The sequence below is a fragment of the Sardina pilchardus genome, chromosome 2 (genome assembly GCF_963854185.1).
Source record: "Sardina pilchardus chromosome 2, fSarPil1.1, whole genome shotgun sequence".
In the NCBI taxonomy this organism is placed as follows: Eukaryota; Metazoa; Chordata; class Actinopteri; order Clupeiformes; family Clupeidae; genus Sardina; species Sardina pilchardus.
Genome location: NC_084995.1, coordinates 29861716 through 29888126, shown reverse-complemented (window position 1 = coordinate 29888126; position 26411 = coordinate 29861716). Strand labels below are relative to the sequence as shown.

The window sequence follows — 26411 nt, the reverse complement described above, 5'->3', positions numbered from 1 at the left end:
TTATATGGTTTGCTTCCGAATAAGTTCAATGTGCAACTGTTTAGTGGTATAATTCAGAGCTCATTAGGGACATCAGAAATGCTGGGCATGACAGGGCCACCACACAGACATCTGGAAGCAATAACCCAAAGCATCTGGAGACACAGACTTCCCAACAAATATATGGTATACTGTACTGTATACATGATGCCCAAAAAGACGTCACACTTTGTCATACTCTGGTTATGTTACAGTGTCATATGTAGTAAAGTTACTTTCTCAATTAAGGGGAAAAGTTTATTCAGTATGGTTGTTGATAGAGAACCCACCATGAGGGTGGAGGAAGGGCGGAGGGGTGGGTCTGGGACGCCAGTCTCTACTGTTGAGGCTTCTAGTGGGGCCCTGGGTCTTATTCAATGGAACACTGATGGCTGCTCTGTTGGGATTCTGTTTTGGTTCTTTGGTTGGGCATTTAGGCTACTGCCATTGCATGTGGGGCATAGTTATGGATCCTGGGTACAACAAGCAGCCCATTTACGCCAGCTGTGCATAATGTATCCTGTGCCATCTTGACTAATGTTTAATGGGCTTGGTTGTTGATTGGCTAATGTCGGAAATCCCCTTTTTACAGCACAATGTATGAACACCTCTTCTGTATATATCTAAAAATTATAGATCCATTAACTATTGCTTAGTCAAGTAATATAGAGTTTGGGCCAAAAGCTAACATGCTACCGGCCTGGAAAGCATTCGAAACCTTACTAGCACCACAAGGAGCCTGCCTGGTTAGCACTTATTAACGCTTGACCAATGCCATGCCTTCTGGTGCCTATGCACAATGGAGTGTTGTTAAGGGTAGAGTGAGCAAGATTCAAAACTGAATTGAGAATGACTCGATTGTAAAATCATGACTCAATGACTCAATGAGAATGACTCAATTGCCTGGTTGGGAGAAGTGCTGTGAAGTTCTGGTGCAAATTATTGCATCTTCTGTAGGGTTTTCTATCCTGAAGCACAAAATCAGACAGGTGTGAACAAGAGGTCATTTTAAGAAGATACCAAATTCATTAAAATACAGTACCATGGCTCTACCCAATTTCTTATTTTATTACTGGGCAGCTAACCTGCAGATAGTCATGTACTGGATGCATGCAGATCCAGAGAAGTCCTCTGCTTGGTGTATGATGGAGGCCCTCTCAAGTGCACCTGCCACACTATATGCACTAGTCACCTCCTCCCCTCTACTAAAGAACTCCAACCGTAATAATAATATTCTTGTCACATCTACATTGCGTATTTGGAATCAGTTCTGTAAACATTTAGGAGTCAAAACACCATCTCTCTATATGCCTCTTAACAACAACCCCCTGTTCCCTCCCTCTATGGAGGATGGTGCTTTCAGGTTGTGGCGCCAGAGGGGGCTAGGTACAGTAAGGGACTTGTTTGTTGATGGTGTTTTTGCTACATTCGAACAGCTAGTTGAGAAATTTGATCTTCCCCGTACTCATTTTTTCAGGTACTTACAAGTACGACACTTTTATAGACAGATATATACAGATTTTCCAACCATCCCTGTGGATATTCCTCCTGATAGGATTTTTAAGTTGCCTCTCTTAATGAAGGGACTGATATCCACACTCTATGGAGTCATAATATCTATGTGTTCTCCTTCTGATCAATCCCTTTTAACCCTCTGGTCCCAGGATCTGGGAATGGATTTGACTCTGTCCTGGGGGCCTATTCTTGGTCGCGTCCACTCGTCCTCAGTGTGTGCTAGGCATGGGGTGATACAATGCAAGCTACTACACCGAGTGTACTGGACTAAGGCCAGACTTTCCCGTGTTTATCCCAACACCGATCCAATTTGTGACCGGTGTCGTCAGCACCATGGCACTCTGGTACATATGTTTTGGACATGTCCCTCTTTATTTGCATACTGGAGTTCCGTATTCTCTTCTGTCTCAGATGTGCTGCAGGTACAATTAGAACCATGCCCTGTTGCGGCCTTGTTTGGAGTCCTCCCTAGTGCTGTCAAATTATCCAGATCTCAATCAGACTTTGCTGCATTTATTTTTCTCATAGCTAGGAGGTTAATTTTGATTCACTGGAAATCTAAGCGTCCTCCCTCACATTCCTTATGGATAAGAGATGTACTATTGTTCTCCAAGCTAGAAAAGATTAGACACTTGAAGAGAGGTGCTGTGTCAAAATTTGATAAAGTCTGGCAGCCTTTTCTTTCTTATGTTGATTCCCTTGATCTGCAGCCTCCAGAGGCTTCATGATCCAATAATTGCTACAAGTAGCCTATAGCCTGGTGATATTGACCCTTGACCTTATTTGTTTACATACTTATTCTTGAAGTAAGACCATAACCCTCCCCCCCCCTTTTTTTGTTTGTTTTTGTTGTTGTTGTTGTTTGTTTTTTGTTTGTTTGGTATTTGTTTTACTGATTTATGTTCTTTGCATAGATTTAAATTATCTTCTTTGTTTAGCACAGCCTAAGCTGGGTGGGTGGGAGGGTGGGAGGGTGTGGGTGTGATTTAAAATTGTTGTTCTTTATTGATATGTCTCTCTCTTTTTTGCTTATCAGACTGTATTGTCTATCTAAATAGAACATATGTGTACTATTACTGTACATACAGTACATATTATTCCTACAGTTTCATTTTTTGCATTGCATTTTTTGTAACTGAAAAATCTAAATAAACCATGGAAAAAAAAAATTGTTAATACATAGTGTTGATATTTGATAGTTCACATGTAAAGAAATTTTAACTCAGAGTTAATGTTGCTTGTTTCTACATAGGCTAGTCCTCACTACACCATAGCCTCTGAAAATCTTGGAGCAACACTAGACATCTCCAAGACACCTATTTGGGCTTCTCAACATTCCGTCCCCTCACAGCCTGTGGCTCAGTCACAGAATTGGTGTCTCTGGGAACATCAAAGGCGACACAGCAGTACTGTGGTTGTGCTGCTGTCAAAAAGCTGTCAAAGGTGCCCTTGCCATTGGCTTTTCGATCTCTGCTGGCTTAAGAGTGTATAGGGCTCAGTGGAAAGACACAAAGCGTCAAGTCTTGCTGAGATTTGGCCAGTCATGCTGACAGTTACACTTTCTTAATTTACTTTGTCAGAGGCTGTCCGGGGATGGAATTATTTTTTTTTTCAAGGTTTATGTCATTCCCATCTTACTTGTTTACTTGTAATGTATCGTGTGCCCCTTTCACATTTACATACGAGTCCATGTGCAGATATGCCACATACTGTACACATACAGAAGCACACACACACATACACACACACACACACACACACACACACACACACACACACACACACACACACACACACACAAACATTATGCTGAGAGCTTATAGGTAATGAGTGTTATTTAGTGCCTATTGCTGTAAGAGCAGCAGCTTTGAGACTCTCAGGGTTGCAGGCTCTCTGAATGTGCTTTGATAATTTATAAGCTTCATGTCAAGAGGACCTGCTAATGCAGAGACCCCTCATGTGCTTTCACCTGCTCTGAAATAGTCTTCAGTCCCCAATTGTACACTAGCTGATGACAAGGACCATCAGAGGGTGTGAGGCATTGCCGTAATTCAATTGCTGGTAGTGTTTTGCTATTTGGCAGTGGCATTAGACCACAATGAATGGATCCCACAGATGTGATATGAACAGAGGGGTTTTGGTGAAGACTGTAGGACAGTCAGCCTTGTCAGTGTGAACTCCTAGCTCCTAATTTGCACTTAGAGGTACTCACATAGCATGTAGCCCATCTGTGCCATCTAATGAGCTGTTGGTATGAAGCTTTTGAATCAAGGGCTTTTCTATTCAGAACAATTCACCATTATGAGGCACAACATGACCTCAAGCCACTGGAATTGCTGAGGAGAACATTTAAAGTTTGTTTTACTTCAGGCCCGAGGAGCATATCTGGTAAACCAAAGAATTTCATACAGAAACAAGATTTTATAGATGTGCTGATGGGCTAATTAAGGCAGATGACACGCACAGCACATCCCTTGATGGTTGAATGAGTCAGTGGAAATTTCCATGCAGTCTGATAGCCTCATCTCTCCCATTGTTTCTCCGTCACACTATACTCTGCACATCAGGTCAGCAAATCAGTCTCTGTCTTCACCTCTGTCTGTGCAGGGTTCCTATACAGCACGCCATCATATGAGCGTCCTTGCCCAGTCCTCGTGACAAGACCTTCAGTGTGATTGGGTTCAGATTTAGAACAGTGTTAATGGGCCAGAGAGGAAATGTCTTCTCTCTGTGTGCTGCGTAGTTGTCACACTTAGGGAAGTCAAGTGTCCTGTTCTGCCAAGGGTGCCTAATCCCTCCATTCTTCCATTTCTCAACTCAATCGTCTGGGCTGTTGCTTCCTCTTGTAGTGAGCAGAGTGCAGCCAGAAAGGGCCAGTAATTGTTGTAAAGCATGTGTTTTCAATTCTGCTGTCTGTCAAACTCTCTCCCTTTCTCTCCCTCTCTCTTAACATTGACCTTCAAAAATACCCCGGCTTGCATGGTTGTGCAACCTGGCACCCTAGCTTGCACTGTGTGTGTGTGTGTGTGTGTGTGTGTGTGTGTGTGTGTGTGTGTGTGTGTGTGTGTGTGTGTGTGTGTGTGTGTGTGTGTGTGCGCACTGTCTGCTGTGTGTGTGTGTGTGTGTGTTGAGCCAGGCGGGTGGAAAAGTCTAGCACTGATACAAACGCTGCACGCAAAATGTGAGACTTATGTCATGGAAGCTAAAGAGAGATTCTGGTATCGTCATATGTTTTTGTGTTGGTGGTGAAAACCTTGGTCATGTATAGGGACATGATGAGATATTCCAAGAATATGAATTGGAAGTGGTAGACATCTGCCCCAAAGGAACTGCAATTCTCTGTCAAGTATACTAGGACTTAAGATTGTGAGCTTTTTAGTTTGCTGTAAAGTTTTATGTTTTTTACTTTTGGCTCAAACGTTTGTTCATTGTTCATGATTAAAATGTAGCTTTATACAACCACCTACAGTACATTAATCTCTAGTGAGTTGTTTCCTTTAAGTATAGAGTTTTTTCCTTTAATTATATTTTCCTTGGTTAATTTTGGTTAAACCATTAAAATATGATTTGTTTCTCAATTCATAATATGGAATTCTTTTTTTAATTGTGTGGACATTCTGTTCTTTGTCTATTCTTAGTAAGATGCTAACTAATAAACTAACCAATGTACGAAAGATAGTTATGAAAACCTCTATTTGAAATATTATGACACAAGTCGCTTAAATGCTCTCATAAAGGCTATGCTAACTCTCTTCTGCTGCGTTCTTCCAAGGAATGTCATATATTATTTTTTCTGACCTGATGAAATCAATGTGCATATGATGAATATGAACCACATCATTGCTGCTAGAATAGCACCTCCATGGCACAGGTGATGGTGTGGGAAGAGAGTAGCGGAGTGGAGACGAGTCGTCTCAGTCCCTCACAGACACGTTCAAAAGTTCCTCTCCAATGAATGTTGATGTTTTGCTCAAGCTTGGGTAGGCCTATGGGCTATGCTTTAACAACCTTTTAAGAACAGTCTCCCATAGTGCTCAGATATTGAGGCATTTTGGAAGGGGATCTTTTTAGGACATGATTTGGGTCCTAAAAAAGGAGGATATTCCAATAGAGCTATGTCTGGCTGTTTCTGTGTGGTCTGAAAGCAGCTCTGTGATCTGACCTCAACTATTCTGTTTGATACTTAAAGGCGCTCTAAGTGATGTCTCGTGTTTTTTTATGCTAAAACATATTTTGTCACATATACAGTAAACTCTTCACTATCTGCTAGCTGCTGTCTGTATGCGGTCTCTGTAGACAGCCCAGGCTCCGCAAACAGAAACAAAAACAAACATGTAGGAAGTGATGCTGCCCATCTTTGTTTAGCGCACCTTTAACTTGCTATTACAGTGAATAATATTAGTTTGGTGGCGTGTTATGAACGCAGGCTTGCAGGGATGGCAGCCAGGATCATTTACATCTGGCCAGTACTGACAGCCATATTGCCAATATAGTATATGAACCAATCATCGCTTATTAGATTTACATATACACACAACAGCCCTGACAGCTATTTTGGGCGAAAGCAGATGCTGGATAAATATTTGATGAGCTGAGAATGTGAAGTTGCCATATTTTTTCCCCTTGACAGACATTAACATGGCTGGAGAGCCCAGACCTTATAGGGCCAAGATAGGGTCCAAACGACCACTTCCCTCTCTGTACAGGTGAGATAAAACTTGACTCATTCATGGAGGGCAGGACTGAATGCATTTTCTTGGCCATTTATTTAGCTTTGTTTTGTCTTCACAGTGGGTATGACTTTGACTATGACTACTACACAGATGACTTCTACAACAGGTGCGTAAGTCCATGTGAAAGCAGTTATATTCTAAATTTGAATAATTTGTCCAAGGTTGGGTTTGGTGATATGGTTTCAGTATTTACTTGTGGAAATTGTGATAAAGAAAAAATATTTTAAAAAATATATATATATATATATCATGATAAACATAGTCTTTCTTAGATTTTCCTAACTATTACACAGTATGCTCATTCTTAAATTCTTACACTGGCTACCAGTATGTTACCAGACAGACTTAAAAGTTTCTGTTGCTAATTTATAAATCATGTACAGTAATGGTTATGCCCAGAATGTGGTATATATGATAGTTAGTCCTGCCTAAGGTGATGATTGTATGATTGTAGCTAGTGTGGCTGTCACAGTTGTCAGAGGGCATTAGAAGGGCCTCAACATTGTAGACACTTTTAAATCCAGGCTCAAAATACTTGCTATTTGACTAAGCGTTCAGCTCATTTTAAGACACAGCTTTACTGCTTAAATTTTCTGTATCCTATTATTTATTTGTTTCTGGTGTTTTTATTATTATTTCATTTTTATGCTATTTTGAGTTATCTTTGCTTGTCTTTCCTTTATAATTTCTAAAGCACTTTGTCCATGGTGCTAAAGGTCCTATATAAATGCAAGGTGGTACGTAAATAAAGTTGCTTTCCCTTAACTTACAAAAGGCATTAGAGCACTGGTGAATTATGTATGCCACGTAATCTCCTTTTATGTCTAGAACCTCTGTGAGGTTCTTTTTTTTACTGTCTCTTCCTGGGACGGCAACATTTAAATGGCACATGGTAAGAGGACTAAAGCACCTCCATCACACAGCCACGGCTATTCATTTTACAGCGCTGTTACCCTTCAGCATTATTAATATGCACCCGGGGTGGCTTGTGAAGGGTATGAATAATCTTGTAAGAGTAGAAAGCCATTTTAAAAGCAGTGGCCCCATGCCGAAATAAGTTATTAGTTCCAGTAATACAATTTCATGAGTGAATCAAGGCAATTAGTACAGCTTCAGCCATTTTTCATTTGGACTAATAGGTGTACACAGGGCACATTAAGCCGCCTGATACGTGTGGCATATTTGCCATAAATGGTTATGCTGACTCCCTGGTTTGAAATCTTACAAGGGGATCCTGTGCATAGCCGGTTGATGGTGCATTGATGTTCCTTCCACTTGCAGATAATGGCCTTTAGTACTACTGGAAGATTCTGACGTTTTGAAGTTCATATATCCAGTTCCATGGATTTGTTTTGCAACAGGTTGCGAAGATCTTGGGAGAGCTCTTTGCTTTTACCAGTCATGAAATGTTTCTTGTGTGACACCTTGGTAACAAAAAACCTTTATAGCCAGTATACAAACTGTACAAAAGCTTATACAGTATTTATTTGATAGGAGAGATAATTACCCTCTAACGACTTATAGATTCCAGCTTGTTCCTTGTCTTCCCTTGCCTTGGTGTACAGCCTTTTCTTAGCATGTTCAACTTTTTCCTGTGTCATTCCACTTTATACACATATTTCTACTTACAGACTTTTTTTATATATAAGGATGGATTACCTGAATTGATACTAATGTCGAAATTTCATACAAATAGCCTTACTGGAAGTATGCTTACTGATTTTTTTTTTTTTTTTTTACATGTTCAACACTTATTATCAGTGTATCAGTTATCATGCCCCCTTAGTCATTTCACACAGTTATTACTGAGGTGGAAAGAAATGGCACTGTGATAAGCAGGTAGCCTGCTTACTATTTTGCTCTACTGATCAGCTACCGCCTGTTATGGTCATTTGAATGACATTTTTCATATTGTGGTCACAAACCTATTATGATGCTCAATTTTTCATTAAGTCCTGTATTATTTCTGTATTTTACGTAACGGTAACAAGGCTCTCCACAACTGGCTGGCGTACTGTACAGTAGCCTACTGCGTGCACCTCCTGCCACAATCCCCCCCGCTGCCCTGGCTAATGACACAAACCCCGTCCCTATACGAGGCAGCCGCAGCATAGCGTCAGATTGGCCCCAGGGCGGTAATAGACCATGCAGGCAAGACAAAGACATCCATCTTCCGTTTGACACTTTCATGCGTTTGTTTTCTCGCTTCTTATTTAAAGCGGGCCTTTCATGCAGCTCCCAAGAAAGTAAATCTGTCGCCGGTCTGCGTGAATGCTGATGCCACGGGGTCAGTTGTGCAGCAACTTTGGAAAGCGGAAAAAGATAACGTTTTTAGTAGGGCCGGGACTTTAGTGCGTTAATTACGATTAATTAATTACACAAACATTAATGCGTTAAAAAAATTGACGCATTTTAATTGTATGCCTATTTATTTTTGCACCGCGGAACGTTTCTCACTGGATGAGTTTCAGACGGACCGATTATACTGGAGCACCAAGTAACGCGCATGAGTTCGGTTCAGACAAAACAAACCACAGTGGCACAGTGAACATGAACAAAGAAGCTGATGTGACCGCGTTGGTTGGCCCCGTGGATGGGAAATGTTGTTACAAAAAACGAACGGATGGAAGCGTAGATAAGAGCATGGTTGTGTGCAACCTATGCAACAAGGACGTATCACCGCAGGTATCACCTCAGTGCAAAACATAAAGCAGCTAGCTGTTAGCGTGGACAAAGTATTGTGATACTCCAGACACTTGAGGGAAACCTCTGAGCTTTATTTATTAAACAAATAGCAACCGAGTTGCTGTTACAGCCACAACTCACGCCTATAACAGTAATCCACCGCACTTAATTCCATGTCCAACTTTCATAGACCTAAAAGAAACTTCACACTCAGAACCGCATACAAGCACACACGCACACACGTAAACTCCGCCCCCCAGTTCCCCTTAAAGGGACACAACAATTTCATGAACTCAACTCAAGGTAACAGGTGACACAATTAACAGGATATCACAGTATTATAGTTTACAGAAGGTCTACCTATCTATAGGCTACATGAATTTCTGAAAATGTACTATTTCTAAATATGGTATTGCTACACTTTATGGCAAAAATTGCACAGGTCTGTTGGACTTATTAATAAACAATATTTTTGTTGCTTAAGCTTAGGCCTATGTATTCAGTCATTATCCAATAGTAGGCTATACTAAAAATCCATGTGAAAAAAAATACTTCTCACTGTTCTCAGGTCATATATTTATATACAATTAAAATGCGATTAATTTCGATTAATTAATTACAAAGCCTCTAATTAATTAGATTAATTTTTTTAATCGAGTCCCAGCCCTAGTTTTTAGTCATTCCCTTTCTTGGAAATTCACCGTATGGGTCAAATGAGTAGGTGGAGCATGATGATGGCCAATGCAGCTCTTCACAGCAAGCTCATACTGCAATGTGTCTGTGGTCACACTTAATCTGATTTGTTCTGTATGACACAAAGAGGGCTCTGACTGGTTCTGCCTGTGGCCGTGTTATTTATGAGGTAATTAAATACCCCCTCCTCACTTGTGTCAAATGCCATCAAGTGTTATGACAGAACGGCCATGTGTCTATCTGCCTTGGTAATGTTTTCAGCTATATTGACCAAACCCAAAGGCAGAATGTTTCTGCGTTCGCAAGTGGTGGTGATGTTTGAAATCTCTTCAGCCTGAATGTGAATGTGACGGCTCGGTTTGTTTTGTATGCTTGTCCATCCCACCAAAGCGCTGTCCCCCACCCCCCTTCCTCTCTCTACCTCCGACAGATTATTTGACTTCCACAGGCGGCTGGCGCACCACCCTCGGGCAGTGATCCCTGTCAAGCGCACTCGTTTGGTGCCCCCCTCCGTGCGGCGGGTGAAAACATCTCTCCCTTCCAGGACTTCTTCCTCCTCCTCATCCTCCTCTACCTCTTCCTCTGCCTCCTCTCCTTTGAAACAGTTGAGCTGTGGCTCCGCAGACGGGGCCCCCAGGCGTAGGTCTAGCACTGTGTGCCCAGATGTGCATCACCCAGCCAGTCCCCTCATCTCTCTGTTTTCACCCATCGCTGCTGCACTGGTGGTCTGCTGCTTCGCCATAAGCAACTGGCAATAAGATGCAAGTTGTGGTAGTAAACCGTTATAGATTCTCTGATGCTGTAAACATTCTGTTTTTTTTTGTTGTTGTTTTTTGTCCTCTGGTTCAGTCCTGCCATTCTTTCTTTGATCATGTCATACCCCAAATCCAAACGACACCGTTCCAGTTCATTATGTCATTAAACCTTTGATCATCCGAATGTACCCATTTGTCTGATAAATCTAAAAATGAAGCTTGATGTGTTGTAGGACTGTGTGCGTGTCTCGTCTCGCCTCTGTACTTTGATGAGCAGACATCACATGCCCTCCCACCCTCATCGTGAACAACATGTGTCCGCTCTCATTGCACATCAGAATTGCACCATCGTAGAACGAATATGTGGGATATTATTATACCAACAAAGGTGAAATACCAACCTTGATTCCCATTCTGTTTTTGTCGTTTTCTTTCCCCCCTTGGTGCTCACAGTGAAGATAGACCAGCTCCTGAGCATCAAGCGGGAGCTCTCTCAGATCAAGACCAAGGTGGACTCTTTACTGGGCCGCCTGGAGAAGATGGAGCGACAGCACTGTACCGACACAGGTGAGCTAGCCAGAGATGGAGTGGCCATTAAGACTGCATAGGCTGGAACTCGGAGATGGAGCGGCCATTAAGACTGTATACAGACTGGAACTCGGAGGCAGAGATGGAGAAGCAGGAAGCGGAGGGGCACTCTGTTCCTGGGTTTTTTGTCGTCGAGCTCTGCAGTTCTTGCTGCTGTAATTGCACTCCCATCTACTTTCTCGCCATCCCGGCTTTCTGACAGTTGGCCACATAATTTGGTGTCTGATTATAGAGCTAGAGCTGCCCACACTCTCCCACACATATATATATTTTTTTTCCTTTTTGGATTTTTAACTCCTTACTTTCATTCTCTGCTCTACTTCCATACCCCCCCCCCCCCTCCACACACACACACACACACACACACACACACACACACACACACACACACACACACACAGACAAACTATTTGTATCTGTCTGTACCTGCATCTTTCATCTACACCTCACCATTTTGTTCTCTGGACTCATTTTCACACAGTTTGATTTGGTTCTGTTCCACCCCTCTCAGAGTCGCAGAGGAAGCGCGATGATGCCTACCAGCCACTCCACAAGCAGCACATCTCCGACTCCGCGGAACATTCCGGAGACGACGTGGAGCCAGGGCACCTGGAGGGAGAGACGGAGGAAATGGCCGATGCTTGCAGGGACTACGATTATGAAGGCAGCAGTGATATGGTAATTGTTGTTTTTCCTCGCACCTCAATGCCCCAGTTGTTTCATGCTGTGAGAATGCATTAGTTTAATGGGATTATCAGTGTAGAGGGCCACAGTGCAGCCGTCCGCAGTGAATCCATCCCAGCCCAACAAATTCATTTTGGATTCACAGAATTAAACTCAAGGATGTGACTCAATGTGCTCTGAGAAAATAAAAATGCTGTATTGTTCTATTGTTTACAGGTGGAGAACCACATATCAGACATAGACATTTGAAAAAGGTTAGTTGATTGGAATGCACAATAGTTTCATCTTTGTCATTGTACCACACAGCATTATGAAGAGCTCAGATGCAAAGCCTGCTAAATACCTCTCTTCCTAGTCTGAAATATTGATTTGTAGGCAAACCCCTGTAGAAGCCTGATACAAAATTAAAAGAAAAGTGGTCAGACGGATTTAGAGGGTTTTGCATCTGAACCCTTCATACTGTATATATCGGTTACTGTATATTGAGTTATGCTATATAAAACATATGATTGCAAGGAGATATGTCCAGTACTCTTTCTCAATGCAGTTTACCCTGCACTGTATTTCTCACTAGCTTGTCACTCACCTGCAGAACTCAGGTAGAATGGCTTATTTGAAGAAAAAAAAAAAAAAAAAAAAACATCTTGACATGGATCTGTCTGAGTGGTAATGAAACTGTCTTGCACTCCACTATCTGCCAAACAGACATCCACACACATGTAATTTGCTTTAGCTACGATAAACAGTGTCTGCACCCACAGACCAACACGAGCAAGGCCAGGAACATTTCTTTTTGAGCTGTATTATCATTATGTTAACATTCCCTTTGTGATCTGTACCTGTTCACTTTGCTTTTTAGATCATAGAAGACCGTGAAGGCATTAAGTGACAGGTTGCGTCTGCATGCACGACTGGCTCTTTGCCGTTGACAGGAGCGTGAGGAATAAAGGAAGAATTGAGGGGAAATCATCTTTTTTTTTCACCTAGCCAGACATTCCAAAGTGAGGTAACATGCTATTCTACAGGGGTGAATCTTAAAATAAACCTCATGACAGCAGATGATGTGTTTTTTTGTGACTGTGTGCTCAACTGCTATTATCGTTTTGCTTACCCCATGAAATGAAAGACCATGTTTTTATGCTGAAGTTTTGATGTCCACTAAGAGGCCATGTTTTTTTCTGCTCTCGTGTCTTTTTTTCCTATTCTTGGGTTTTCAAGGGGAAATATTATGTCAAGAAAATAATCTTTAACTCTTAATGATTAAAAAGTCAAACCTCATAACTGAGTGTGAGTGCTCTTTCCTAGTTATTGTTATGAAAAGCCAAACGGAACCTCATTTTATTTTTTTGTCTGTTTTCTATAGCCATTGTTTCTGCCACAGGTCATTTGAATAAGCCTATTTCCCAGAATATTGAATTGTCCATTGTTAATAAACATACTTTATACTTGGAGGTCTCAAATATACTGTTGTACAACAAAGTTACTGTATATGCCATCAATCAAGTAAATGATTTTCTTTACCATGCTATAAGTTCCCACTGAAAAGCAACCAGGGCAGATGTCAACATGAACACAATGCTCATGCTAATTCTACTTTTCATTTGATGAAGTTGAACTTCAGCGGCTTGCTTAAGGTGTTGTGTTTCGAAGAGTCTTATAAGCTCAATGCTTGGCCTCTGTGCTATACTTTTACTATACATAATATAATCAGTAATAACAAGCAAGCAGTAGGACCTGACAGTCATCTGAAGTCAGTCTATCAAGAGTAATAAAATAAGAAAAGTCTTATCATTACAATAGTAACACAGAGTTCTCATGAAATGCAAAGGTTATCAGGATTCTCATAGTAAAATGTAGAAAAATGAGGCAAGCCTGCTAAATTGTTGATGGCCTTTATTTTATTTTATTTATTTTTAATTATTATTCATTAAGTAGGCCTACAGTGTGTCCTTGAGGGTCGGAGGAATGTCAGGAAGGAAAGAATGGCTGTCTCATCAAAAGTGATGAAGATGGCCTGTTTTAGTCACCTAAAGACTGTCTCATTCTGAGGTCAGTGGCAGGGCTTCTCAAAGTAAATGATTACATTAGGTGATCCAACAGCAGTTTTCGTAGGCTACTGTTCTTTGGAAGTCAACTCGCTTTCAACTTTGCTTTCTCACAGCCTGATGAAGCTGGTGGAAAGGCACAAGCCAACATTTTATTCTGTCACAGTTGCACAGTTTCAGTTGCACCAAATGGGATTCCTGTATCAAAATGATAATTGTGCTACTGGCTGACTTAATATATTTTGTTTATGTGATTTTGTATTTTAAGCCAGATTACCATTATGCAAAATACTAGCCTACAGGTGAATAGAGTAGGCCTACGATTTAATTTCATCATGATCCAACATAGGCTATAGGCTAGGCTACCTCTGATTCCCCAAAAGTCCTGAAATCTGACAATCAGAAAATTAGATTAAGAATTCTGGTTTAATTTAGTTGTCAAATTAGAGTTTTTGGAAATCTGCACAACTGAAATGAATGCAAATCCAAAACACAGGAAGTTATGAACAGCTGAACAAACGTCACTACCAACAACAGGAAGTACGTATGGTAACTAACACTGAGCGGCCAGTTCAAGAAACCAAGCAACAACGAATATGCCAAGAACACAGAAGAAGTTTCACAGGGTCAGTTTTGGTGGATAAAAATGTGATTTCATCTAATATTTTGTTTGATGCGGAATCCTGTAAACAAATACAATCGATGCCCTTATGGAAAACTAGATATTAATTGCGTGTAGCCAACGCTACCCTATCATTTATATGATAGCTAACTGTTTGTTGATAGCTAATTGGAAACTAGGCTACTTTGCCTATGACTGATTTGTTATCGATGTGATTGTTCTGCACCGACAGAAAATGTATCATAACTTTAAGAGTTATGGGCATCCAATATCATGACGTTAAACTTACTTGTCCAGCATAGCATAGGATATTGTGGCAAATGCTAACGATACGTCAACAAATTGCATGAACGTTATCTTACATGATCATGAGTAACAAACTCGTCTATATTAATCATTTGATAGCGTGTCAAAGTAACTTAACGTTGGATACCTGGTAATCTTAACATTTGCCAACGCTGTAGCTAGCCTATCAGTCAGAATCACTGTTTGATATTACTGACGTGTAGTGCTATTCTGTATCTGTCGTAGAGAGATCGCTACCTCTAATCGCTAACACATCTTTTATTTCTGGTGTCAGAATGGGGCCACCCTGGATTACTGACATTCATTAGATATGGCTGATAAAGAGCTTTGCCTTATCGACAAGAACATATCCAGGTAAACATTTATATTTCTAAGACAGAGCTGATCTTGTCCATCTACGTGACATGTGGTGTGCCATGTTCAGTTGTCCACTCTCCCCTGTGTTGTCAATGTTTTGAAGTTGTGAAAGTAGAGATGCTAGAATCATTAATTCTTCCATCTATGAATAACTCAATAGGTTATTGCTGAATAGCTTGCCTGTATCTTACTTGTCTAATTAGATGCATATAACCTTAATAATGTGTATTCTTTTATGTGTTTAGCTTATTGGATATTCCACTGAATCCCAACGTTACAATATTGAATCTTCACTGTAACCGTATACCAAAAATTGAGAGATTGACTGAAGCTTGGCACCTGCGACATCTCGACCTGTCATCGAACCGTATCAAAGAAATATGTGGTTTAGAAAATCTCTCCTCCTTACGTACCCTAAACATATCTTGCAATTTAATCACAAAGATTGAAGGTGAGCCCTTGATACTTCTGAAAGAGTACTGCTTTGCCAGAGCTTTTCAAATGTCCTCAGATATTTGCTCAAAGTGCAACTGGCAACATTGCTGCGAGATATACTTTTTGAAACTTGATTTATTTCAAACAAGAATGTACCCTGACATGTTCTTTCCATCTTTTAAGGTTTAGAAGTGTTAATAAATCTCACCACACTGGACTTGTCATATAATCGCATATGTGACCTTACAGGTAAGATTCAGCCAGACTCAACAGTATTAACAGCAAAAAGTCTTATTTGCTTTTTGAGCAGTGGTCTCCCATTGCACAACTGTGTAAATTGGACATTTTGCCACTTGTAGACCCCTGGTGAGTAAAATAAACACAGAGATTAAGTGAGGTCACGTGCTGAAAACATCACACTTTATTTGTGTGCATGTTTTAAGTTGTGTAACTGTAACTAACAGTATTGCTTTGTGTCTGACTAAAATGTGCTAAAATAATGAGTGTGCAGGCTTCAGTGAGACTCCATTTTAAGAAGGTCTCTGTTGTCCACAGGGCTATTGTGTCTCCACGGGTCAGGGTATCAACTGAAGCACCTCCAGCTTCAGGGCAACCACTTGGACAACATTAATCATGTACTGCAGTGCCTGGTGGGACTGCGCAATCTTAAGGATGCTACTCTCAGGGATGATCGCGTTCAAAGTCCTCAAAACCCAGTCTGTGCCCTCTCAGGTATGCCAATACTTTTTTTTAAACCTGGGTAGACATGCCTAGATTATGTGTATTATGTGTGCTCATGTGAGGTGTTGTTTCCCTGCAGGGTACAGGGAAACGGTCTTAGAATCCCTGCCTCAAGTGTTCACCCTAGATGGTGTTGACCGATTTGGAAATCCTGGAGAGGACAGCCCCACTGACATCCCTGGCCTTGAGGACTTCCTTCAGTACCTGATACACACAGATGCTGATGTTGGTGTAAGAAGTGCAAAGCTCTGATCTGCTATTTTCATCGGCCTATTTTTTTTATTATTATTTTTTGGTGGGGAGCTTAACAGTGTTGGCCAGTTAAATACATCAGATTTTTGATACCTGAATTCCAACATTGGGGTCCATAACTGTTTTGTTTTTTTCCTCTCCGTAGACAAACAGGCAGGGTGGTGGACCCCTTGGTGTGGCCCAGACTGATGAGGTCCCGGCCCAGTTTGGACAGAGGAATGGGACTGCCAGAGGACCCAGAGCTCCAGCAGCTGTCAAGCCTGGCCCAGTCACTCCAATTTCTGCCTCCAGAAACCATGGCAACGAGCAGCGCATTAAGAAACTAGAGCAGCAGGTGTCCCAGCTCTTGCAGAAGGTAGGTCATTGAGTTTGAAATGAGGAGAAATATATGATTTATTTATTTATTTTTTTTGTGAGCAGTTTTATGTCCTTCTGTTTCTGAAAGGTAGAAATATGGCTGAATAGAACGATCAAGATTTGAGAATAAGTCAGGTGTCAGCCAGGCTGGTTGTCTCCCATTACCAATGAATTCATGTTCTATGAAAAAAAAATCGTTTTCTTTCTACCATGACCATCAGGGTCTTCATTTATTTGTAATAGCAAAATTAAAATCATCATGTAGCGATTACATTTTTTCCTTTTGAAAATCACGTCTTCTGATTAAACTTTTGCCGGATCAGTTTATTATATTGAAGACTTGTCACTCCACTTTTTTTAGGCCCGTAAGCCCAAGGGCTCTCCCATAATAACAAAGAGTAAATGTGAATTGAATACGATCTTACTATTATGCAAGGTGCCTGAGAGAGGTGTGTCCATCTCCAGTCCCCCGGTGGCCCTGAGAGCAAAGAGGGACACGGATCTGACCTCTGAGAGCGACTGTGACAGCGTGAAGGAGAACCGACGACACTCCAAGATCCCAAAGCAGACCAGGAGCTCCCCAGGGAAAAAAGCCACCAAAGCCACGAGAGGCAAGACCTCATACAGGTCAGGTATCCAGGCCATCGGCTCTGCTGACACATAGAATTACTAGTTTGAAGGTGATAATGTATCTCTGGAAGGTATTTTTTAATTGTGGCTGCACTTAGCTATAATGAAATGTTTATTCATACAGCCAGCATCAGCGTGTTACATCCTCGTCCCCTCTTCAAAGACTGGGCTTCCAAGTTCTCTTTCTTTATCGAACAATCCTCCTGCCATGCTCACCACTGTTAGACAACAAGCTACAGTTGTTCATTTTGAGGACGAACAGCCTTGTTCGTCAGCTGAGTTTGTGTGCAAAGCTATCGTTGTGCGATACATGTTACACAATGGCTCAGTCTTATGTGTATAAATGAAAAACAACACAAATGTGCAAGGAATGGTGATTCTCCTTTGTGACCTGATCTACTTATTGAACTTGACCTGTTTATGCAGCTTGTGAAATTTCAGTAAATAGAAACAGATGGTGCTCTCTTTCCCCAGCCGGAGCCTGCTGCGGAGGGAGAGTGTAGGCTACTGTATATATCCTTTGTGCCTGCTGCCTAAGTAGATGAAGTCGCCAGGCACCTGACTCCCCTCACTCATGAAAAATGACTGTCATTACACTCAACTCCACTGTCTGGTGTACCCGAGAGGATAATTCTTTTTTAATGAAGATACATCGCTTGAACCTTCCAGCAGAGGATGAAATAGATTGACATTTGTTATTATAATAATGGTCACCTAAATTAAATAAAGCACATCTGACTAATTTCACCGCGGGCCGGCAGCCTGTGTCCGCTATCTGATTAGAGAAATCAATTCGTCTCGTTCTCTGCAGTCAGAGAAGAACTAGCCACTCTGACTCATATGGCTTATCTGACAAGATGCACCCTAGCTCAGTGTCACAGTACCACTGGATACGATACATGGTATTCTGTGTTATGTGATTCATTCTGATGAAAAACTGGAATAACTGGATCTTGTGATTGGAGACACCGGTTTTGAAAAGGCTTTAATACTAATATCCTGAGCACTCCCTTTCATCTGGTTTCTGGGTTCATTTTTCCGATGAATTTTGACACTAAAATCCTGGAAATATGGGCTGCGCTGACGATTATGTCCGTAAATCACCATCGTCTGCTTTGTGTGAAGCTTTCATTTGTGACCTCAGCATTGATTTAGGTAGAGGTATTGCCTTGGCAAAAAAAAAAAAAGTCACACACACACATTCATACCATTGCCAGCAGCTGTAAAAATGTCAGCTCTTTATGTCGTTGTGTTCCATAGTGATTCAGATACGTATAAATCCAGCTCCTCAAAGTTTCCCGTGGGCCTGAAGAAGAGGCAAGAGGTCCATTCATCATCCCCTGGGATGGCCAGGAAGGGTCTGAAAAGTACAGCGCCCAGGGAGGCAACTGAGAGGAAATCAAGCAAAGCCGAGGAGGAGACCTACAGGGTATGCAGACAACTTATGACATGGGATCGGGGAGAAGAGCAATTTTTCCTATCACCAGAGAACAGTTCACCCTGAATGCAATGTACGAATTGTTCCTTTTTGAATTATTGTGCGTGTGCGTGTGCGTGTGCGTGTGTGTAGGCTATCGTGGAGGAACGTGACCAGGAGAGGGAGCGGCGCTGGAAGGCAGAGCAGGCGGTGAGGAAGCTGACAGAGCAGCTGAAGAGCCTACAGACTCGCGCCAGCGAGGAGAAGCACCTGCAGAGCATGGCTCTCCACACCACAGACAGGTACACACACACACACACACACACACACACACACACACACACACACACACACACACACACACACAGAGTCATGACGACTGTCACTCTGCAAATACATACACACACAGACACACATACATATAGCTGCAAGTTTATGATGGATGGATAGTTTAAGACTAGTTGAACTAGTTAAGTGCAGCAAAGACATCCAAAAGTGAAAAGCAAAGGGAAAAATGCTTAATGTCCCTGAAAGGAGGAATAACCTCAGCCTTGCCCTCCTCTTTCTCTCTCTCCGTGGAGGCAGACAGACAGACTAGTGTGCTCCTCAGGCCTCCTTGCTGTTAGAACGGTCTTTCTTCCCTTGACCTCACTGCCCCCTTGCTTGGAACGAGAGATTCTGGCAGTGGGCACTAAAAAGTGTCAGTTGTTAATGGTGCAATGTTAATGAATTGAGTTGAATGCTCTACACGGTGAAAGGCAGTGGTTTTCTAAGCAAGTTTGACAGACTTGTCAAACAAATTAACACATGCTCTCCAATTTTTTCTTGCTATGTCAAAAGATGGAATATTTTCTTTAGACTGTATTGAAAGCCACTGAAATTTATTTCAAAAGTGTTTCGACCTCACAGATCCCCCCTCCCTCCATCATGTTCTGTTCTCTTCCTGTAACACACTTTTTCTCCTCTCTATCTCTTTGTTTGCCATGTTCCATGTGCTCCTATTGTTCACATCTTTTTGCTCCCTGTACAGCTTTGTCAGATGTTGTCAACATCTTTGTAATTATTTCCATTTACGTGAAACAAAAGCTAGATCATAAGCCGTAAATCCAGCCCCGCTGGGAACCTCTTTGCAGTAAATAAAATGAAAGAGCCTCCTTGGCAGCCTTGTTCTTCCTCCGCCAGCTCTTTTGCCCCGTATTTCTGCCGTCTGTAGTCGTCGGTTATTATTATGTCTGAATTTTAATTGGCACAGGTCTGGATAGACCATGGATGGAATACTTATGGGCATAATTATCCATAATCAACCTCTCCCAGTGTCCCAATCACCCGGCGTGGAGATGACGGGGCTGAAGCGCCTTGTGCAAATGGATGCCTGTTTCTTATTAGACGAGATAGGGGACACTGGGGCCGTCTCGGTGTTCTGCAGAGCATCACCCCCCAGCAACCCGACACCCCCACCGCCCACCCCCAAACGGCGATAAATCGTAATTATGATGGAAATTAAATCTGTGGCGACAGGCATATGTCCTCAGCGACGCATGAATCTGCCTTAATTGCCACCGTCACCTTGGCTGCACCCCCCCTGCTAATGACTTTGTGCCCTGACAGTCGGCAGGGTCAGTGCTTTTCACAGTTTTCAGGCCTGGCAAAATGGGATTTTTAAGAAGTCCTGTATTACTGCTTTTTCTAAAGTATTTCCATTACACATCCGGACTGCATGACACACCCACACTCCGTCTTCGAAGTTTTTGTAAATGTTGAACTTGGAACTTGTAATTTTTCTGTCAGTCCTTCCTGCGTTTGGGGAAACGAGGGCAATGCAGATTTGTGGCACTCTTCTGTATTTATGAGAAATGATCTCGCTCCAGTCTTTAAATAAACTATACTTCATTAATTATCCCACCGGCATCAACTCTTATTTAATCAAAACTAATCCTCACAAGCCCATAATTAGTGTTTTAATTAAGACAGTTTTAGAACGCAGACTTCAGTCATCACTCAAAATTAATTAGTAGCAGTTAATCAACGCGGAAGTGTACTGTGTAAAAAAGATGGGTGCTCGCTGACATCTCGGCATCACTCTTACACACACATACACACAAACATACACACAAACAAAGAGATGCTCATGCACTCAAGGATACACATCCCCTCCATCATCTCTCTCTCTCTCTCTCTCTCTGTCTCTCTCTCTGTCTGTCTGTCTGTCTGTCTGTCTGTCTGTCTGTCTGTCTGTCTGTCTGTCTGTCTGTCTGTCTGTCTCTCTCTCTCTCTGTCTGTCTGTCTGTCTGTCTGTCTGTCTGTCTGTCTGTCTCTCTCTCTCTGTCTCTCTCTCTCTCTCTCTCTCCATCCCCTGCCCTGCCTCTGACCCTCTCTGGCTGCGCCTCCTCCGGCAGGTTGAAGGAGACGCTGTTGAAGGAGCGTTCGGAGCGCTCGACCCTGCAGGCCAGGGCGGAGGATCTGGAGGAGCGGCGGCGCGACTGGGCAGCACAGCTGGAGTTGGCGCGCGGCCGAGAGGACCAGCTCAAGAGGGCGCTGCGCAGCCTGGAGGACCAGGTGTCCCAGGCAGAGGCTCTCCGGGCCCAGCAGCAGGCCGATGAGGTACCGGAGCCCTTAGGCCCATAGCTAGCCCAGCACCAGACACGTACTGTAGGGGCTGTGGTGGGACATCCAGACCACCAAGGTTTACATTCACAGCCAGGTGTAAATTTGAATACTCCCAGCCTGAACAAGTTTCAGTTTAGAAGAGGTAGTTCTGTAGCCTACTCTGGAGACCTGAATTAAGTTGATTAATCTGACAGCTGACTGCACACAATGTTCTTGAGGCTTAAGTGTATGCAAAATAGGTTGCAGGTTGTTGTCTACTTTACTAAGTTTAAAAAAATGCATTGCTTGTTTTCTAAAGCAACAGAATGCAGTTTTTACTTTATATTAAATTAATTTTATTTCAATTGTCTTTGGATTTTGATGCTGTACATATGGAAAATGGATATTGCCGAGTGGTATTTTTTGATATTGTTTTACTTTAATAATGATTTGCTTCTGACTTATTGATCAAAGGGGAGTTTCATAGGGTGCCTCTCAACATGCCTCCTCGATCCTCGATGCTCGATCCTCGAGGGGCGTTCCCACTGATCTATAACTAACACTGGATAGACTATCCCATTGTTTCCCCCCCCATCATTCTTTATGTAGATCAGTGGAGGATCGAGGCCTGAGGACCGAGGGAGGCCGTATAAACTCTGCATGAGAGGCACCTATAGTCTTATCTTTCCAAGTTGGTCTGTTGAACTAGCCCATACTCCTAGTTCCAGTGTAAAAAACTTGGGAACAAAATTATGTAAACCAGCGCACAATTTTATTAAAAGGAGAACATAATTTGGTCGTTTAAGTTAAACGTTCTCTCAATAGAATTTTTTTTTTTTTTAAATCATGCATTGACCACTCCCGGGCTCTGTAGAATCCAGTTATATATCAGCAGTGATTGATATGGGAAAATCCATGATTCAGAGTTTAGTCCATATTGGAGTCAAACTAACTTCAGTAACTAACTAACAAAAAATGTCAATTTTAAATGTGTTTGCACATTGTGGCCACCTCATGTAGTGGTGAATTCTGTGAACTCATTCTTTTTCAGATGAAGCGTAGTAAAGAGCTAGAGAACAGAGCTGCAGCTCTCAAGAGGGAGGTGGAGATCCTTAGAGCAACACTACGTCAACAGAAGGACAAAGTGCAACAGCTGCATGAGCTTCTGGTATCCAGAGAACAGGTCCACAGGTACATGATGCTTTGAATAGCTGTGAATGACCACTGTCTTACCTGCCGGCGGCCAAGACACTCAAAAGCACCTCGGGGGGTCCCAGAGCCTTCCTGTGTCATTCCTGATCAGATAACATCAGCAAACATTTGACCTGTCCTTTAAAAAGATAAGATAAGCATCATATAGTGAGGTCAAACAAAGCTGACAGAGACATCCTAATACAATAGAAGATTAGTAATACCAATTACATTCTGGTTGCCCATTCTTCCTGAAGATTTACCCCTCCAAAGCACTCTGTTGCTTTCCTTATTCCATAATAGTTGTGACCCTAGTATCCCTTAATTAGAGTCAATCAGGTCGAAGATAATCAAGACTTTCTGCTTCATCACATCTTTATCACCCCCTCCCCTCCCCTCTCCTACCCTTCCCCCGCTCTCTCTCTCCCATTGATGTCATAACCGTGCAGGAAGGAACTGGAGTCGCGGCTGCTCCCCGACAGCGCTCAGTTTCGAGAGGCGGTGGGAAAGGAGGTGGCTCTCATCGAGCAGAGGCACGAGCACACGCAGGCTGCCCTCGCGGGCAAACTGGAGGAGGCTCGAAAGCAGTATGCCGCCCTGGAGGACGAGTTCCGCATGGCCCTGACAATTGAAGCAGGGCGCTTCAACGAGGTAATGTCCTGCTGCTACACTAATGAGGCACTGCAAACTTGACAAGATTCCAGGTCATACATTTGCAGAAGCATCAGAAGCAGTAGTAATTCTCATACCCTGCTTGTAAATCGGTGTCTTGCTGGACTTGTTTTCTTGTATGAAGCCTCTCCATGACTGGCTTCTGTAGAACACACACAATCACCATAACACCATGTCACAGTCTGTGGTGAAAGTTCAAGGCTAGATAAAGCTGATCAAGATTTCCTACTTGTTTCCTGTCTGCCAGGTGAAGACTGCGTTCGACCACGCCAGCAGAGAGCTGTCCGATCTGAAAGCATCACTGACTCAGACCCAGCAGAAGGAGCAGAAGTCTGTGGCTCTGGTACAGGAGCTCACCACCATGGTGAGGGAGCAGAAGGATCGCATTGCGGAGCTCACCAAGTCCCGAAAAGAGGCCGTCACTGAACTGAAGGTGAGGAACATGGAGTGCCTCTCAGTCCCACTGTCCTTCTTGTATATTCAGTCAGTCTCAGGACGTTACTGTCTGTTACATAAGATTTGATGAATGCAGGAACGTTTGTGTTTGTTATTCAGCAACGACATGCAGATCATGTCCTGAGGGTTTTGGGTCTCCCTGGGAAATTAGCCTTATAATAGTGTCCTACTTTTCCTGGTGATTTGCATGAGTTGTGGATATGACTTCGCTGTTGCATGGTGGTGATTGACAGTGTGGTTACTGGTGTCTGTTGTAGTCTCGCATCCAGTCTCTTGAGGAGGCAGCGGAGGGTGACCGGCGTCTTGGCTTGCAGCTGGAGCTTTTAAAGAAGGACAAGGCCAAGTTGGTTGCCCAGGTCTCTGCACAGGAGTCGGTCATCGATGGTCTCCGATCTGAGAGGAAGCTCTGGGGACAGGAGCTGGCGCAACAGGGTATGATGTTCCATTTTCGAATATGAGTCACATTTGCAGCTAAAAACTAGGCTGGGTAAACCCTGCCTGATCTGCCGGCGATTTTGATTTCGCCCTGCAGCTCAGACTGGGAACCTGCACATCTATCTCTCCTGCTTCCTGTCTACGTTGCTTGGTCCAATCACAAATTGGCTTATCCACCAGGCGCACCCGAATCGTTGGTCTGATAGATTGAAGTACTATTCAAGCGCACTGAGTCATTTGAACTACTGTATGCCCATTGATCACCGAAATAAAGCGCAGACTAATGTTCAATCTTAAAAGATTGAGTTTAGGATGCTGATAGCCAGACACTTCAAGGACTCATTTGTGATGGTGAAGCTCGGAAATTAAGTTACTTCAATTGCTTCAAGCTTACCGAAGGCATGTAATCAGATGTGTTTCTTTTTTTATAACCTCCCACACACACTTGCAGGGGCATCTTTAGCCCAAGACAGAGGCCGTCTGGAGGCAAAGATTGAGGTTCTCTCCAGTGAGTTGGAGACGCAGAAGAAACAGAATGAGCGAGACAGTGACGCACTGAAAATTAAAGCCAAGATTGTGGATGATCAGACAGAAACTATCCGCAAGCTCAAAGAGGTAAAAATGCGACCTCAGCTTGGTTCTCTGTGTTTGTTTTTTTTTTGTTTTATTGCTGTGCCAGTCTCCCATTCCTTACTGTAGTCACTTGCCATGACTGAAGACAACAGATAAATTGTCTTTCCAACTCAATTGTCTGTTTTCCTTGCTACTCCATATTGCCACGGTAGACTCCATATATCAAATGACTCTCTCGGCACCATTTCTCTTGTCTCCCCCTTTCCTTTCCTGTCCTGTCCTCTCCGTCGCTCCTCCAGGCACTGCAGGAGCGTGATGAGCAGCTGCGTCAGCAGCGTGAGGACAGGGCCCAGGCGGAGTGGCGCTTCCAGCAGAGGCTGCAGGAGGAGACGGCGCCGCTAGTGCAGCTCCAAGACCGTCTGGACCAACTCAGCCTTCGCAAGGAGGAGCTCAAGCAACAGCTAGAGGATAAGGAGGCTGAACTGGACGAAGTCAAAGAGGCTTACAGGTATATCTGTCTGCCGTCATGGTTATCATAGTGGCTTCAGATAAGGGCTGGATAATATACAGAGATACCAGCTGTAATAATCTCTCACCAAACTTTTTTGTAGCAAACAATTTTATACAGCATTAGGCAATACTAGTATGTATTACACTGAGAGTCCATTTCTAATGATGACTAGGTATTTTACAGAGTTTGCAATTTAATATTTACTACTATCCTTTTTATCCTGGCAGGGCTTCTAATAACAAATGGCAAGAAAAGGCTGGCTTACTCACCAGGCTTGAGACTCAGGTGAAACGCATGAAGGAGAACTTTGACTCCAAAGAGAAAACCCTGCTTGAGGACCGAGACAAAGCTTTGCAGGCTCACAAGTAAGACCTGAGGGTGCTAGGGCTCGCTGTAGTTGCACTAGTGCATCATTTTCAGTTCGCATGAGTTGTGGTTTTACATGATATTCTTTAACATGAGGATGGTGCATCGTAATCAGTCTGACCTTCTGTTTTAGAGGTGTTTTAGAGAAGTTGCGAAATGCAGATGATGCCTTTCGGAGACAGCTGGAGACTCTTCAGGCCTCCCATCAGACCGAGCTCCTGCACCTCATCAGTGACAAACAGAAACAGATTGAGATGGCCAATCACAAGGTGAATTGCTCTAAAAAAAACCTTTAAAATGTGGCATTTATCTCCAGTAAGGTTATTGCATATATGACTTTACTTTTAAAAATATACTGCAACATTTTGTGTTAATTGTTTGGGTGATGTGCAGGTGATTGAAGTGGAAGAGGAAATGAGACAGCTTTTGGAGGAGACCGAGATTAACAAACGCTTAATGGAAGAGAAAATGAAACGTCTCACCAGCGTATTGAAGGACTTCTGACCTCAGATATTGCACATTTGTGATGCTTCTTTCTGTTTTGCACTATGTAAATATTGTTATGAGGCGTAGAAGTGTTGTATCATATTATTGGTGTGGCAGCTCATTTAATCATGTCTTGAATGTGTGTTGTCTTAACCTGTTCTAATGAGTGATTGTGTACATATTGCTGTATTGAATGTCTTTTACATTTCTTATGAAAACACCAGCAACCAGTCTTGTTTGTCTAGAAAAATGGAGACTACATCTTACATGAAATAAAGTATAGCCTGTCAAAAACTTGCAAG

General features: G+C 42.6%; 2 protein-coding genes across 3 annotated transcripts in view; both read left to right on the top strand.

The window, feature by feature from the left end:
• Positions 1–13072, top strand: part of ralyl (RALY RNA binding protein like) — a 28724-nt gene extending 15652 nt beyond the window's left edge. For both annotated transcript variants that reach the window (XM_062555820.1, XM_062555830.1), the window contains 7 exons: positions 6164–6239; positions 6325–6372; positions 10075–10283; positions 10853–10966; positions 11499–11665; positions 11888–11925; positions 12531–13072. In XM_062555820.1, the coding sequence (XP_062411804.1) occupies positions 6164–6239; positions 6325–6372; positions 10075–10283; positions 10853–10966; positions 11499–11665; positions 11888–11920 (647 nt within the window). In that variant the 3' untranslated portion in view covers positions 11921–11925; positions 12531–13072. The remainder of the gene's footprint in view (positions 1–6163; positions 6240–6324; positions 6373–10074; positions 10284–10852; positions 10967–11498; positions 11666–11887; positions 11926–12530) is intronic.
• Positions 13073–14272: 1200 nt separating this feature from the next.
• Positions 14273–26405, top strand: lrrcc1 (leucine rich repeat and coiled-coil centrosomal protein 1). Its single transcript, XM_062525741.1, has 20 exons — positions 14273–14342; positions 14919–14998; positions 15247–15452; positions 15620–15685; positions 15992–16168; positions 16257–16408; positions 16575–16784; positions 17223–17413; positions 18677–18845; positions 18987–19135; positions 21230–21434; positions 22471–22610; positions 23060–23261; positions 23530–23715; positions 23996–24170; positions 24625–24788; positions 25046–25254; positions 25485–25622; positions 25757–25892; positions 26017–26405. Exons 2-20 carry the CDS (start codon positions 14955–14957, stop codon positions 26125–26127), a joined length of 3030 nt encoding a protein of 1009 aa, XP_062381725.1. The 5' UTR covers positions 14273–14342; positions 14919–14954; the 3' UTR covers positions 26128–26405.
• The last annotated feature ends 6 nt before the right edge of the window (positions 26406–26411 follow it).